A 15,382-nucleotide genomic window follows, 5' to 3' on the forward strand; every position below is an offset into this window, starting at 1 on the left:
CACCTGTCTCCCAAATCATTTTTGCCAGCGTGACAAATCTGTAGTTACTACATCTACTTTTGTACTTATACATTGTATATACAGTACCAGTCAGAAGGTTGGACACACCTACTCATTCAAGGGTTTTTCTTTATTTTTACTATTTTCTACATTGTGGAATAATAGTGAAAACATGAACTATGAAATAACACATATCATGTAGTAACCAAAAAAGTTACAAATCTAAATATTTTTTATATTTGAGAATCTTCAAAGTAGCTACCCTTTGCCTTGATGACAGATTTGCACACTCTTGGCATTCTCTCAACCAGCTCCATGTGGAATGCTTTTCCAATAGTCTTGAAGGAGTTCCCACGTGCTGAGCACTTGCTGCTTTTCCTTCACTCTGCGGTCCAACTCATCCCAAACCATCTCATTTGGGTTGAGGTCGGGTGATCGTGGAGGCCAGGTCATCTGATGCAGCACTCCATTATTTTTGGTCAAATAGCCCTTCCACAGCCTGGAGGTGTGTTGGGTCACTGTCTTGTTGAAAAACAAATGATAGTCCCGCTAAGCGCAAACCAGATGGGATGGTGTACCGCTGCAGAATGCTGTCGTAGCCTTGCTGGTTAAGTGTGTCTTGAATTATAAATAAATCAGACAGCGTCACCAGCAAAGCACCCCCACACCATTACACCGGCGGTTGGAACCAAAACCCTCAAATTTGGACTCATCAGACCAAAGGACAGATTTCCACCGGTCTAACGTCCATTGCTTGTGTTTCTTGCCCCAAACAAGTCTCTTCTTATTATTGGTGTCCTTTTAGTAGTGGTTACTTTTCAGAAACTTGACCATGAAGGTCTGATTCATGCAGTCTCCTTTGAACAGTTGATGTTGAGATGTCTGTTACTTGAACTCTGTGAGATGCAATCTGAGGTGCAGTTGATTGCTGATTTCCGAGGCTGGTAATGCTAATGGACTCATCCTCTGACGCAGACGTAACTCTGGGTCTTCCTTTCCTGTGGCAGTCCTCATGAGAACCAGTTTTGTCATAGCGCTGGATGGGTTTTGCGACTGCACTTGAAGAAACTTTCAAAGTTCTTGACATTTTCCACATTGACTGACCTTCATGTCTTAAAGTAAAGATGGACTGTCATTTCTCTTTGTTTATTTGAGCTGTTCTTGCCTTAATATGGACTTGGTCTTTTACCAAATATTGCTATCTTCTGTATACCACCCCTACATTGTCACAACACAACTGATTGGCTCAAACGCATTAAGAAGGAAAGAAATCACACAAATTTACATTTAACAAGGCCCACCTGTTAATTGAAATCCATTCCAGGTGACTACCTCATGAAGCTGGTTGAGAAAATGCCAAGTGTGTGCAAAGCTGTCATCAAGGTAAAGGCTGGCTATTTTGATGAATCTCAACACTTTTTTGGTTACAGCATGATTCCATGTGTGTTATTTCATAGTTTTGATATATGCACTATTGTTCTACAATGTAGAAAATGGTAAAAATAAAGAAAAACTCTTGAATGAGTAGGTGTGTCCAAACTTTTGGACACACCTACTCATTCAAGATTCTATGTGTTTTACCTGAGCATGACCCCAAAACTAAGGACTTATTAGCCAGCCCTACTCTGTTGTTTATGAATTCCAGTCATTTATTGGAATGAGTGGAATTCTGATAGACTTTGGTTTTTAATGTAAAGATATAATTTAATCATATTATTATTTGTAGTAGAAAGCAATGGGTTAGAAGAAGCCTACATAACCAACCCATAAAGTAAAGTTTAACATCCATATATGGCCAGCTATGTAAACTTTAACATGATTTATCCTGCAATAGATGTCGTTCAATTGGTAACATACATTTTTGCCTTCTTCTAATGCCTCTTAAAGGGAAACGGAATGTAATCTCATTACTGAGTTTGGGTAATCCAAAAGTTACGTTACTGATTGCAATTTTGGACAGGTAACTAGTAACTGTAACGGATTATATTTAGAAAGTACCCTGTTATCAAACACCCTCAATAACGATAATTGAGTCTTGCAGTTGTAATTATTGAGTAAGATGGTATTATCTCACATTTTCTCACATGTTGTTCATTAAGATAGGCTATTGGAACCATTAAAACCCTTTAATTGCTTGAGCCTTAAAGGCTGTGTTTACACACGCATTCTAATTCTGGTCTTTTTTCCACTAATTGGTCTTTTGACCAATCACATCAGATCTTTTTCTGGGCTGATCTAATTGGTCAAAAGAATAATACACTAGTCAGTAGTGTTTATACCAATGATTTATATACATCATTGGTTTATACGCTGAGTGTAACGAATATTGAGTTGCACCCCCTTTTGCCCTGCGAACAGCCTCAATTCATTGGGGCATGGACTCTACAAGGTGTCGAAAGTGTTCCACAGGGATGCTGGCCCATGCTGATTCCAATGCTTCCCACAGTTATGTCAAGTTGGCTGGATACTACCATACCCCGTTCTAAGGCACTTAAGTATTTTCTCCTGCCCATTCACCCTCTAAATGGCACACATACACAATCCATGTCTCAAGGCTTAAACATCCTTCTTTAACCTGTTATTATTATTCACGTATCTATTGTTCAGTACAACAGCATGTCCGGTCACTGTCAGTGCCGGTTTCCATAGCACCGGGGTGTGTGGCAGGGGACCATTAAGGTATGCCACATTAGTTTGGCCAGACATGTGAACAGATAACTAGAAAAACAGATTTGCAGGTATGTTGAATGTACCAGGATGTATTGCTAAGATTTGTGTCATTATCTGCCGGGGTTGTTTATGTAGGGATACAGCCAGAGTCCCATCAAAATATAAAAATACATCTTCCTCAGCCTTGACAAAGCTTGCTGCTATCATCAGCTGTATATCGGTCTGGCCTTGTGACCTTCACTTGTTTTCAAACAGGTTTAAAAATGTCCCACCAGGTCTTGGAGTGGTACATTTTCCAACCAGCCTCACTATATATCTATATGACATGGTTGGGTGCACCCCTCATCTTACAGCTGGAGGCTTTTTGCCAGCCAATCTTTCATTGCCGTTGGGTGTTTGAGTCATCACTGCTATTTTCTGTAGTGGATCCGGGGGTGGGGAGCGGGGGGAATGTTGTTGTTTGTCATCCCACTGAGGTGCACAGGTCAGGCGGGAGACTTTGTTTACAAGGCACAGCTACTTGGCTCAGGCAACAGGGTTGTGTTTTTTAACAATGTTGTCTGCAGTTCCCTGTGGCTCCATCTGTAAAAAAAATAAATGGTTAGACTGGAATGGCAAGCTGAACTTGACAGCTGCACTTTTGCTTTTATTTAACCTTTATTTTAACAGGGAGTCAATGCTCAGACCAAGGTCTCTTTTTCAGATGAGCTCTGTATAACACAACGCTACATATCAAAATACACATTAAACTGCACATCCAGATAGACATTAAAATACACGTTATTATACACAACAATACATGAAAAGCAAAACACAATCATAAACAGACGCATTCTTCAGTAAAAAGATTCCCAAACAGCAGATCTACCCAACTCGTGGAGATCACAGGAGGTTGGTGGCACTTTAATTGGGGAGAACGGGCTCGTGGTAATGACTGGAATGGTATTAAATACATTCCATTTTCACATTCTTTTTTTATTTATCCTTTATTTAACTAGGCAAGTCAGTTAAGAACAAATTCTTATTTTCATTGACAGCCTAGGAAAAGTGGGTTAACTGCCTTTTCAAGGGCAGAACGACATATTGTATCTTGTCAGCTCGGGGATTCGAACTTGCAACCTTTTGGTTACTAGTCCAACGCTCTAACCACTATGCTACCCTGCCGCCCCATGAGCTGTTCTCCCCTGAGCAGACTCCTGTGGTGGAAATTGAAGAGATCTCCAGAGTTAGCCAACCCTGAGACCAGGTCTGGTATCTCCTACAAGTTAACAATGAATTAAGGTATGGCAGAAGTTTATGCAGGAGGGCTTTCGAAACGTAGAGTGCAATGCATTGATCTACCTTTGTGGAGAGGGAGCACATGGGCCTCCTTCCAGAGGAGGAGGGGATAGCACCCGAGATAATCGTCAGATAAAAAAATGTGTCAATAGCTAGGTTTCTGTCCAATTGGGGACATATTTTCATGTGAATATTCTAAAATCTGCATTTTCCCACAAGATGTGTGTTACCATCTAATTTAATTGTTGATAAAAGCTGTGCATGATGGCGTAGTGCACATACAAATAATGTACCTTGTGCGGTTAAATTCCCATGTACCAAAAAAAAAAAAAAATGTAGATGGGTTTCCATCACATTTTCAACTCTAGTGATGGTTTTCTCAAATGTGTGCGATATATAGCGTGTGCCGACTCTGGTATTGACAGGTTGGCTAGAGCGCATGTATAGCCTACATGATGAGATTGTTTTTATTTGTCAAACGGCAGCCAAGCGTCGATGATAATGTCAACAGAATAAGCCCCTTGATATTTATTGGAAAGAAGAATCATGCATCCCCTTGCACTTTCACCATCCTATGAAGTTCATAACTTATATTTTTTCTTAAACTGTAGCATAATAAACTGCATGCTTTCCTGACAAGCAGTAGTTGGAGGATTACACAACCTCGCGTGACTCCCAAGTTTACTTCGATACGATGGTTATTATAAATATTTGCGCATAAAAGGGTTTCTCGAATAATTCATTTTACCGACATAAAAAGATCCCACCTTGTCTAGCGTGTTTAGTTTTGTCGACATTTGGAAAGTTTAACGAAAAATCTTCTGTTTCCATCAGGCCTGTCATGACATTTTGTATCCGACATGCACTTTACTCATGAAAAGGTTGGATGGAAACCTGGTTATTGACTCCACAATCGGGAGCAGAAATCTGCATCAAGAAAGGATCAAGCAAATCAGCCCCAGTGGATTTTTTTTTACATCTTAAGGAAGGCATCTAGCGCATCACAAGTAGAAAATTGATCAAGATTTGCTATAAATTGACTGATCTTCCAATGAGCCAACTGGAGGGTGGGAGAGTGGAGAGCAGTTGACTGATTGAACAGGGTTAATGAAACCACAATTTCTTTCAAATAAAAAACCTGCAGAGATAAAATGCTGATTAAAAGCATCACTTATCTTATTTTTCTCAGTAATGATGCCAGAGTCTGACACAACTTGTTTAGGCAGGGAAGGAGAGGAATTTCCATGCTTCAGTGCATTTATTGTTTTCCAAAATGTAGAAGGATCACCAGCAGAGTCTGAGAACTCTACCTCAAATTATGTGTGCGTGTGTGTAAATGCTTGAGTCTGTGTGTGTTAGTATAGCGCACTTTTCTTTACAAAAAAAATACAAAATAAAACAATAAGCTATATAAGTCAATCAGTGAATTTCGAGAGAGTAAGCACAGAGAGTGTACATCACTACCATGGGGAGAAAAGAACAGCTCATAATTTACTGTGAGGGTACTGCTGATCTCATGATCAATTAAATTAAGTCTATCCAAGTGGAGTCCTATGGGAGGTTTATTTCTGTTTGCCTGGACCAAGCAAGCATGTATTATATCTTTAATGTCATGTAGGTATACCTATTTCTAAACACAGAGACTGAACCCTGTGCTGCTGCTTGTCTCTACGTAAAAAGGACAAAGCTACCACTGGGCAAAGAAACAGAGTGTTAGTGGTGTGTTAATTACAGAGGGCCCTCCATCAGTCATGTTAAATTCCTCCAAAGCCTAGCTGGCTTTCTGCGCCCTTCACAGTCCACAGTACACAGCGTTCACAGTCCCAGCGCACTGATCTGCACTGCACACAGCCCCCACATCAATCCCCCTCCACTCCACTGATAGAGCCACAGCACAGGTCAAATCACACAGGGGAAGAAAAAGAGCAGAGAAAAAATAAATAATCATTCATCAGGACAGGGGAGAAACAGAGACAAAGAAGCAGAGGAGACAGAGGGAAAGACAGAAGGAGGAAGAGAGAAACAGATATAGAAGGGAGGTTTTCATTCACCACAGAGCATAGGATCAATAGAGGAACCGCAGGAGCAGCAGGGAATCATGTAGACAAGCTACTTGAACTAAAGGATTGAGGAGGGTCCCTATCAGTGCACAGGAGCTTTCAGGAGAGCACTATTCAACAGGCCTTGTAGACAACAGCTAGTTTAACTCAGCAGTGGAAAGGATATTGCTGTAATTTGCTGGCTCAGCTGTTTACTTTAGAGGAGTGTTTGCTCACTGTCTGTCTCTGTGTGTCTGTCTGTCTGTCTGTCTGTCTGTCTGTCTAGTGTCTACTCCCTAGCAGTAGATATTGTAACAAAAGTTATATTGATTATTGATGTCAAGTTGATATTATGGCTGTGCTGGTTAGCTAAATGACTCATATTTGAAGTAACTCCAGCGGAAATGTTTCCCCATCCTCTTTCCCGTGTACAGTAGAAGGCTTCGCCTATTTATTAGGGTTGATGATGGGAATTTTTCATTTCAAAAGAAATCCTATTCCACTTTGTCCTCACCGAGCGTTTCTGCAGGCTCAGAGACGGGTTCATTTGACCATAATTGGCATTTTAATGTGAGGGGTTGTAGAGGAAATGTCACATTGACATGTAGTACAATCAGTATTCATGAGGTAGGCGTCATGTTATTGTAGAGAATCACTCTAATAGTTGCTGGTAGAATAATTGGTGACATCTTCATCCTTTATCCAAATCCAGCTGTTGTGCTCCCAAGCTTAATGGATTGGTCTAATATACAGTTGAGTTAAGTATGTTTGGCTAAATTCTGAAAATAGAAGAGCAGCAAATTACTTACAGTTGCCTAATGGGTAAATCGTTTTCTTCACCAAGGAAATGTAGCCTTTGTGAAATGATTCCATTACTGGTAATTACTGTAGTCGATTACAACTCCTACACCATATTAACTATACTGTGTGGCTTATATGAAGACATAACTTGGAAAAGCACTAATCTCCAGTCATTGAAGATAGTGGGCAGAAAAGAGAAATTAGTGTGGGCGTGTTTAATGTATTTCCATGTGGTTGGTGGATAGAAGTGGACACGCATACTCTACATTGTTGAATATTCTTTAAATGATGATAGATATGAAAATACAATATACAGAGCAACAATACAATGGCTTGTAGGAGGACTGTTCAGTATATACATAACCGTTTCTCTGTGTCTTCTGGGAAAGGTGAGGATGAACCTACAATTTGTGCCTTTATTTCAAACCACATGCAGGATGTTCTGAAGACTAACTCTGGTCTATTCTGGGAGACCAGACACTTATAAAAAAAGAAATAAATAAAAAAACGACATGGAATAGGAAATCAATATTCAAAATGCTACAAAACTTCCAAAACCTTTCAATGAGTACTTTATATACATCTTAAATATTTATTCATATTACATTCTTAAATCTACATATCATCTGCGTAACATTTCATAGTTTTGTCAGTAATGCAGAGCTAGTCTGGGAACATGGTTTAAGTCTACCTACAAAATAACCATAATGAAATAATGATAAAAAGGTAGGAAGATATTAAGAGAGAAACAAATTATCAAAAAATAAACAGACATCCTAATTTCTTTCAAGTTAATGATTTGCCATTATTCCTGTGTGGTATCATTACTATTTTGTCCCCTTAAATTAATTTTCCAGATTTCAACCTCCTCTGGGTTTAGCATTAGGTGCTGTCCAGGCCAACTTCACTGTGAAAGGCATAAGGGTGAGTTCGCTATAAGTGCACTGAGCACACAGACTACGCCACCTCTTTTAAAGCACTGTCATTTAACCTCTCCATGTAGTTCCAGGGCTCCTTGGAGTCCCCTAGCTCTACGTCTTGACACACCCACTTAATGTCCTGGCTGTGGCCCATGCTCAGTGTGCTGACAGTGGGGCAACCATTGTCCGGCAGGATGGTGGTGAACGTGGTGAACTTCACACGCTTCCTCTTTGTGGTCGGCGAGTCTCCTTTGCTATCCTTGGCTGTGCAGCCCCCCGTGTCTGCTGCCCGGTGCACCTGGCCCTGCACGTTCTTATGGACAGAAGCCCCGTTGAGCAGGTGACTGCCCTCTTCCAACCCTGCGGTGCAGTCCACCATGGAGGTGAGCTCGTCCTGCTGGGGGGACAGACTAACTTGACTCTCCAGCAGCTCCGCCTCATTCCCCAGCCACACCCAGTCATGGGCATGGTTCATGCTCTCCTGGCCCTCGATGGACATCTCCTTGTGGCGATACTTGAGGGTGTAGGAGATGCAGTTGATGAGGAAGACCAGGATGGCCAGGCAGAAAACCCCTAGCAGGGCGTACATGCCAATCTCCAGGTCAGTGAGGCCCCGGGCTGTCTGGATCAGATCATCGTCCATGTTGCGGCTGCGAGGGAGGTCCACATGAGCAGGGAATTCAGAGAAGTCTGGCATGTTCTGGACCTGGTTCCCATCGTCTGACAGCTTGTCTCCATTGGGCCTCCTGACGATGGTACTCGTGGTGGTGGTGACCCTCCTCATGACCCCGTTGTCCATGTCAGAGATGGAGCTGCCGTAGTAGTGGCCCTCCAGACCAGTCCTGTCCTGGGAGGGGGACTGCTGTCTGCGGTCGCTGGCCCTGTTCTCTAGCTCCTCGCCCTCCGGACCGTAGTCACTGCCTCTGGAGGTGCTGCTGTCGCTCTGGCCAAACTTCACCCTGACGTTGCAGTTCCCTGCAGCCAGCACGCTGCGGCGCTTGAACTTCTGGCAGAGCTCACAGACAGTCATCTCCACCCTGACCAGCAGGCCCTGGCCCTCTGACTCGGTTACGATCACAGGCCACTTCCAGGAGGGGTCCTGCTGCACCGTCACCACCTCCTCATCCAGAGACGTGGCCGTCAGGACAAAGTAGTCTGGGTTGTACATGTCCAGAGGAGCCATGGAGCCATCACTGAACTGCAGCCACGCGCTGATCAGGGCCTCCTGGACAAACACACACATACACACAGTGAGTAGGTAACACACACAGAACCAAACACAGACATGACTACTTACAATGAACAAGAGCAACAAATATATATATTTTTTCTAATATAACACTGACAGTGACCTCACACAGGTCACATTATCACATTTTGAAGAGCTACAGCAACCTCAACATAAGTAGAGAATAATGAAGGCTTCAAAAATACAGATTTAAAATTAATTTAAAATTTCTGCATTTTTCCTGCGCTATTATTTCATTAGGCAAGCTAATTGTATACAGCACCTTGTAGAGTAATTGTTAGGCAGGTAGCCTAGTGGTTAGAGTGTTGGACTATTAACTGAAAGGTTGAAAGATTGAATCCCCGAGCTGATAAGGTAAAATATCTGTCTTTCTGCCCCTGAACAAGGCAGTTAACCCACTGTTCCTAGGCTGTCATTGAAAATAAGAATGTGTTCTTAACTGACTTGCCTAGTTAAATAAATGTTTAAAAAAAGGCAAAATAAAACAAATTAAACCATTTCCATGAGGAACAAGAAAGCAAAGATGCCTGACTACTCAACACTTCAACAGGACAAGGTTCAAAAGATCAGAATGTAAAGAAACAACAAAATGTACTATTTCTGGTACTACTTTTAGAGATGTAGCCCTACACCATTGGGAGTCATACAGACTCATATACTATAATAGTAGGAATGGGGAGGTAGAGGATAGCTCACTAAGACCCGCTGTTTCGCTAACTCAGCTGCTGTGCTCTGAGAGCCGAGGGCACACAGAATAAAAGATAGGGAAAAGAACAGTCAGTCACATTAAAGACAGTTCATGCAAATGGGGATTTAACACATACAAGCATCTTGGCCACAGGACAAATCCCCGGGAGCAGGGGTGGAGATCCCTTCAGTAGTCCGCCATTGCTCTCTAATTACAGATCCGCAAGGGAATTACTGGCCGCTTATCTCCGCACGGACATCCTCCCTACAGAGATTGGACTGATAAAACTAGCCTGTCCTCCATTCTATCCCTCACTAGAAAGAGAAAGATGGAGGGTGTGTTGGCGAGCTGATGGACAGATCAAAGAGGTCACGAGAGAAGGAGAGCGAGGGAGAAAGGGAGGCGAAAGACGATAGGACAGCTAGGGCAGTGTTGCTTTTACACGCTCTGAGATGAAGCTTCCCTTTCTGTTAGATGCCTAAGGAAACACATTCTGTCACGCTGCCTTTCAAGAGTTGGAATTAAGAGGGTTAGGAATGCAGTGGAACAAATAAATACACACAACCAACCGCGCGCGCGCACACACACACACACACACACACACACACACACACACACACACACACACACAGTTTGCAGTACTTAGTAAATGTTTACATTAAAGGACTGCAATTGTGTAAAATGGGATGAAAACAGTCATGGCTCACATGAAATAAACTACAGTAATTAACATTGTCACTGTTGCATCACCGTGGTAAAATCCCTCTTACTCAAAGGGACTGCTAACCAAGTAGGACAGTAGTTTCTGAAGATATACAGAATGTTGAACAGACCTGTTTGGGGCTCTGCAACACTTCCTGTGTGGTTGCCGTGGCGAGGATGGCCCTGTTGCTTCCTGGGCTGAGCTGCAGGGACAGAGCCAGGCCGGTGACCAGCTGCACCCCCAGTTCTGTGATGGTCACTTTGTCATCCACCACCGTCACAGTCTTCTCTGCCAGGATGGAGTCAGACAGGGGGGACAGCACCTGGGCCAGTACACATGAGCGAGAGAGAGACCATTGGGATCCAGATTATGGGCGGGACATGAAAAGTATTCTCGTTGAAAGAAACAAGTTACTTGTGAGGACAAATTATTTACTTAAACATCATCAAACCTGAACTATTTTGATATACAGGGGATGTGAGGTGAGCTGGTATTTCAACGCATTTCATTAGATACAGTTCATTCAGAAAGTATTCAGACCTCTTCCCCTTTTCCACATTTTGTTACGTGACAGCCTTATTCTAAAAATGTTTTTCTTTTTTATTGCATCAATCTACACACAATAACCCATAATGACAAAGTGAAAACAGGTTTTTAGAACTTTTTGCAAATGTATTAAAAATAAAAAACAGAAATACCTTATTTACATATGTATTCAGACCCTTTCCTATGACACTTGAAATTGAGCTCCTGTTTCCATTGATCATCCTTGATAACTTTCAAGAACTTGTTTATAGTCTACCTGTGGTAAATTCAATTGATTGGACATGATTTGGAAAGGCACACACCTGTCTATATAAGGGTCCCACAGTTGACAGTGCATGTCAGAGCAAAAACCAAGCCATGAGATTGAAGGAATTGTTTGTAGTGCTCAGAGAGAGGATTGTGTCGAGGCACAGATCTGGGGAAGGGTACCAAAAAATGTCTGCAGCATTGAAGGTCCCCAAGAACACAGTGGCCTCCATCATTATTAAATGGAAGAAGTTTGGAACCACCAAGACTCGTTCTAGAGCTGGCCACTTGACCAAACTGAGCAATCGGGGGAGAAGAGGCTTCATCAGGGAGGTGACCAAGAACACGATGGTCACTCTGTCAGAGCTCCAGAGTTCCTCTTTGGAGATGGGAGAACCTTCCAGAAGGACAACCATCTCTGCAGCACTCCACCATCATGCCTTTATTTTAGAGTGGCCAGACGGAAGCCACTCCTCAGTAAAAGGCTCATGACAGCCCGCTTGGAGTTTGCCAAAAGGCACCTAAAGGACAAGTTCTCTGGTCAAATTCTCTGGTCTGATGAAACCAAGATTGAACTCTTTGGCCTGAATGCCAAACGTCACGTCTGGAGAAAACCTGGCATATCCCTACGGTGAAGCATGGTGGTGGCAGCATCATGCTTTGGGGATGTCTTTCAGTGGCAGGGACTGGGAGACTACCCAGAATCGAGGGAAAGATAAACGGAGCAAAGTACATAGAGATCCTTGATGAAAACCTGCTCCAGAGCGCTCAGGACCTCAGACTGGGGGTGAAGGTTCACCATCTAACAGGACAACGACCCTAAGCACACAGCCAAGACAATGCAGGTGTGGCTTCGGGACAAGTCTCTAAATGTCCTTGAGTGGTCCAGCCAGGACTTAATCGAACATCTCTGGAGAGACCTGAAGATAGCTGTGCAGCAATGCTCTCCATCCAACCAGACAGCGCTTGAGAGGATATGCAGAAACTCCTCAAATACAGGTGTGCCAAGCTTGTAGCGTCATACCCAACAAGACTCAAGGCTGTAATCGCTGCCAAAGGTGCTTCAACAAAGTACTGAGTAAAGGGTCTGAATACTTATGTAAATGTGATATTTCAGTTTTTTGTATTTTATACATTTACAAACATTTCTAAAAACCTGTTTTTTCTTTGTCATTATGGATTATTGTGTGAGATTGATGAGTGTTTTTTTTAACAATAAGGCTGTAACAACAAAATGTGGAAAAAGTCAAGGAGTCTGAACACTTTCCGAATGCACTGTATATAAAAGGCTGGTATACCCCAGAGTATAATGCCACACACTCATTCATATTCATGTGCTCTTGGCTGAGTGGACATCAAACATCACCTTCACTGTTGTCACGCAACCACATTACCTTGTTTAGGTAGGGAGCCTGTTATGACATTATTTTAGGATGCTCTGTAAATCCTGCAGTGATTCTCAGCTCTGACCTTGATGCCTTCCAGCATTATGCTGGCTTCCAATTACAATGATGAGTATATAGATTGAGTTATTTGTCAGTAATTGGGGTGACCTGAACAAGACCTTCCAGTATTCACTGTTAGGTGTTTGTTCATAAAACGTTCATCAAATGTTGATGTGGACAGAAAACCACCATCATTCACACGGAGGTAGGCAAGGGCCAATCAAGTGCTAATTTCAGCTGTTAATGGAATTTTCCTGGTAATCTAATTAGTGCAAATCTAATTTCATTAATGTCATTTTGAAAATAAATTAGATCTTTCACAGAAACCCATTACCAGCTCTCTGTGAGGTAGTCGGTGTGACAGACAAACAGAAAGTTATTCAGAGTTTTGTCTCATCTCGTGCTGTTTTCCACTGTTGGGCTGGAGGGTGTTTTCCTCTGTGCCAAGCCTAACGGGAGGCGGGAGCCAGGGGACGGGTATGGATGAGTGTGGAGATGAAGGCACGTCTGCCTGCAGACAGATGGATGAGTCCACACTGTCAGGCTGCTGATCAGTCTCACACAGACGTCATTAACTGACTGCTATTTATCCAGTTAGCCAGCGGAGGCTGACAAATGAAGGGGCCCTGCTAGTGAGAGATGACATCCATCCTTTCTGCAACAGGGTGAGGCCCCATTTACTGTCACCACAGCCTAAAGCTGGGGACATGGGACCATTGATAACAACCTGCCTGGCTGACTGTACAAGGTGATAAGGAAAATGTTGGTGAAACAAAAATATAGATATTATCTCCTCCCATCCCATTGTTATAACTTATAACTGACTTAAGATGACTGTTATAAGGTATTTTTCAGCCCTATTATTAAAACAGGGATGTTTTATGGTTATATTTCAAATTCCTTCCACCCCCCCCTCATTCCTAACTCACTTGCTCGGCCATTGAATGGAAACTGCTGATTATAACACACATGCACAGATATACAGCATACCTGGATGGTGGTCATCCCCATGTCCAGTCCCACCAGTACACGTCTGTCCTGTAGCTTAGCTATCTGGGGGTTCTCCACCTTCAGGAAGTCCCACACCAGCCCAGTGATGTCCACCTGCCAATCACTTCCTAGCATGAAGGCAGGCTGACCACGTGGGTTGGTGGATTCGGCAACAAAGTGTGTCAAAACTCGAACCATGGCATTCTGGTACTGTAATGTGCAGCTCCTCCCTCTCCGGTCTTCATCATCCTCATCATCACTGTCCCGCGCAGACCTGCCATCACAAACAGAGGCAGTCTTATAACATGAAAGCCTAAACTAACCCCAACACTGGACATGTCTAAGATGAACATACTAAGTGTAACATGAACATCTAACACCCACCCACTGACAGCAAATCCTGTTCAAGTTGCTATAGGCAACCAGTCATCTTCTCAAAGAATGGACTGTGTCTCAATGAGAATATTTATTGCAATGTGAAAACAAGGCTTACAAGTTTACAATGTTGCTTTCGTGGAATTCACCTGTAAAGTTGCTTTAAACAAGTAATTGTATGTCATAGATACACAGAACACTTCTAGTGAGATAAATAAACTCAGCAAAAAAAGAAATGTCACTTTTTCAGGACACTGTCTTTCAAAGATAATTAGGAAAAATCTAAATAACTTCACAGATTTTCATTGTAAAGGGTTTAAACACTGTTTCCCATGCTTGTTCAATGAACCATAAACAATTAATGAACATGCACCTGTGGAATGGTTGTTAATTACAGACGGTAGGCAATTAAAGTCACAGTTATGAAAACTTAGGACACTAAAGAGGCCTTTCTACTGACTCTGAAAAACATCAAAAGAAAGATGCCCAGGGTCCCTGCTCATCTGCGTGAACGTGCCTTAGGCATGCTGCAAGGAGGCATGAAGACTGCAGATGTGACTAGGGAAATAAATTGCAATGCCCGTACTGTGAGACGCCTAAGACAGCACTACAGGGAGACAGGACGGACAGCTGACCTCACCAGACATCACCAGCAACAACGTAGCCTGTGGGCACAAACCCACAGGTCGCTGGACCAGACAGGACTGGCAAAAAGTGCTCTTCACTGACAAGTCACGGTTTTGTCTCACCAGGGGTGATGGTCGGATCCGCGTTTATCGCCGAAGGAATGAGCATTACACCGAGGCCTGTACTCTGGAGCGGGATTGATTTGGAGGTGGAGGGTCCGTCATGGTCTGGGGCGGTGTGTCACAGCATCCTCGGACTGAGCTTGTTGTCATTGCAGGCAATCTCAACCCTGTGCATTACAGGGAAGACATCCACCTCCCTGATGTGGTACCCTTCCTGCAGGCTCATCCTCACATGACCCTCCAGCATGACAATGCCACCAGCCATACTGCTGGTTCTGTGCGTGATTTCCTGCAAGACAGGAATGTCAGTGTTCTGCCATGGCCAGCGAAGAGCCCGGATCTCAATCCCATTGAGCACGTCTGGGACCTGTTGGATCGGAGGGTGAGGGCTAGGGCCATTCCCCCCAGAAATATCCAGGAGCTTGCAGGTGCCTTGGTGGAAGAGTGGGGTAACATCTCACAGCAAGAATGTGATTCGTCAACAGTGTAATAATCACAGGGCTTCGCCTGTCCTGCTGCCTCATCACCTAATCACCTCATGTCTGGCCATAAACACACACACACACATGCACGGACACACACATGCACGCAAACACACATGCACACACACACAAGGTTTGATATCATGATGGGAGAGAAAAGAGTGAAGTTATTCACTTGAAATGTTATTCTTGTGATTATCC

The 15,382-nt window shown here is 43.1% G+C and overlaps 1 protein-coding gene across 2 annotated transcripts in view; it reads right to left on the bottom strand.

Annotated features, from left to right (window-relative positions):
- Nucleotides 1–7,053: 7,053 nt before the first annotated feature.
- The window catches only part of LOC129853492 (transmembrane protein 132C-like), a 211,449-nt gene continuing 203,120 nt past the window's right edge, over nucleotides 7,054–15,382 (bottom strand). For both annotated transcript variants that reach the window (XM_055919598.1, XM_055919599.1), the window contains 3 exons: nucleotides 13,576–13,849; nucleotides 10,479–10,670; nucleotides 7,054–8,933 (listed from right to left, as the gene is read on the bottom strand). In XM_055919598.1, the coding sequence (XP_055775573.1) occupies nucleotides 7,746–8,933; nucleotides 10,479–10,670; nucleotides 13,576–13,849 (1,654 nt within the window). In that variant the 3' untranslated portion in view covers nucleotides 7,054–7,745. The remainder of the gene's footprint in view (nucleotides 8,934–10,478; nucleotides 10,671–13,575; nucleotides 13,850–15,382) is intronic.

The sequence above is a fragment of the Salvelinus fontinalis genome, chromosome 4 (assembly GCF_029448725.1).
Source record: "Salvelinus fontinalis isolate EN_2023a chromosome 4, ASM2944872v1, whole genome shotgun sequence".
Taxonomy (NCBI): domain Eukaryota; kingdom Metazoa; phylum Chordata; class Actinopteri; order Salmoniformes; family Salmonidae; genus Salvelinus; species Salvelinus fontinalis.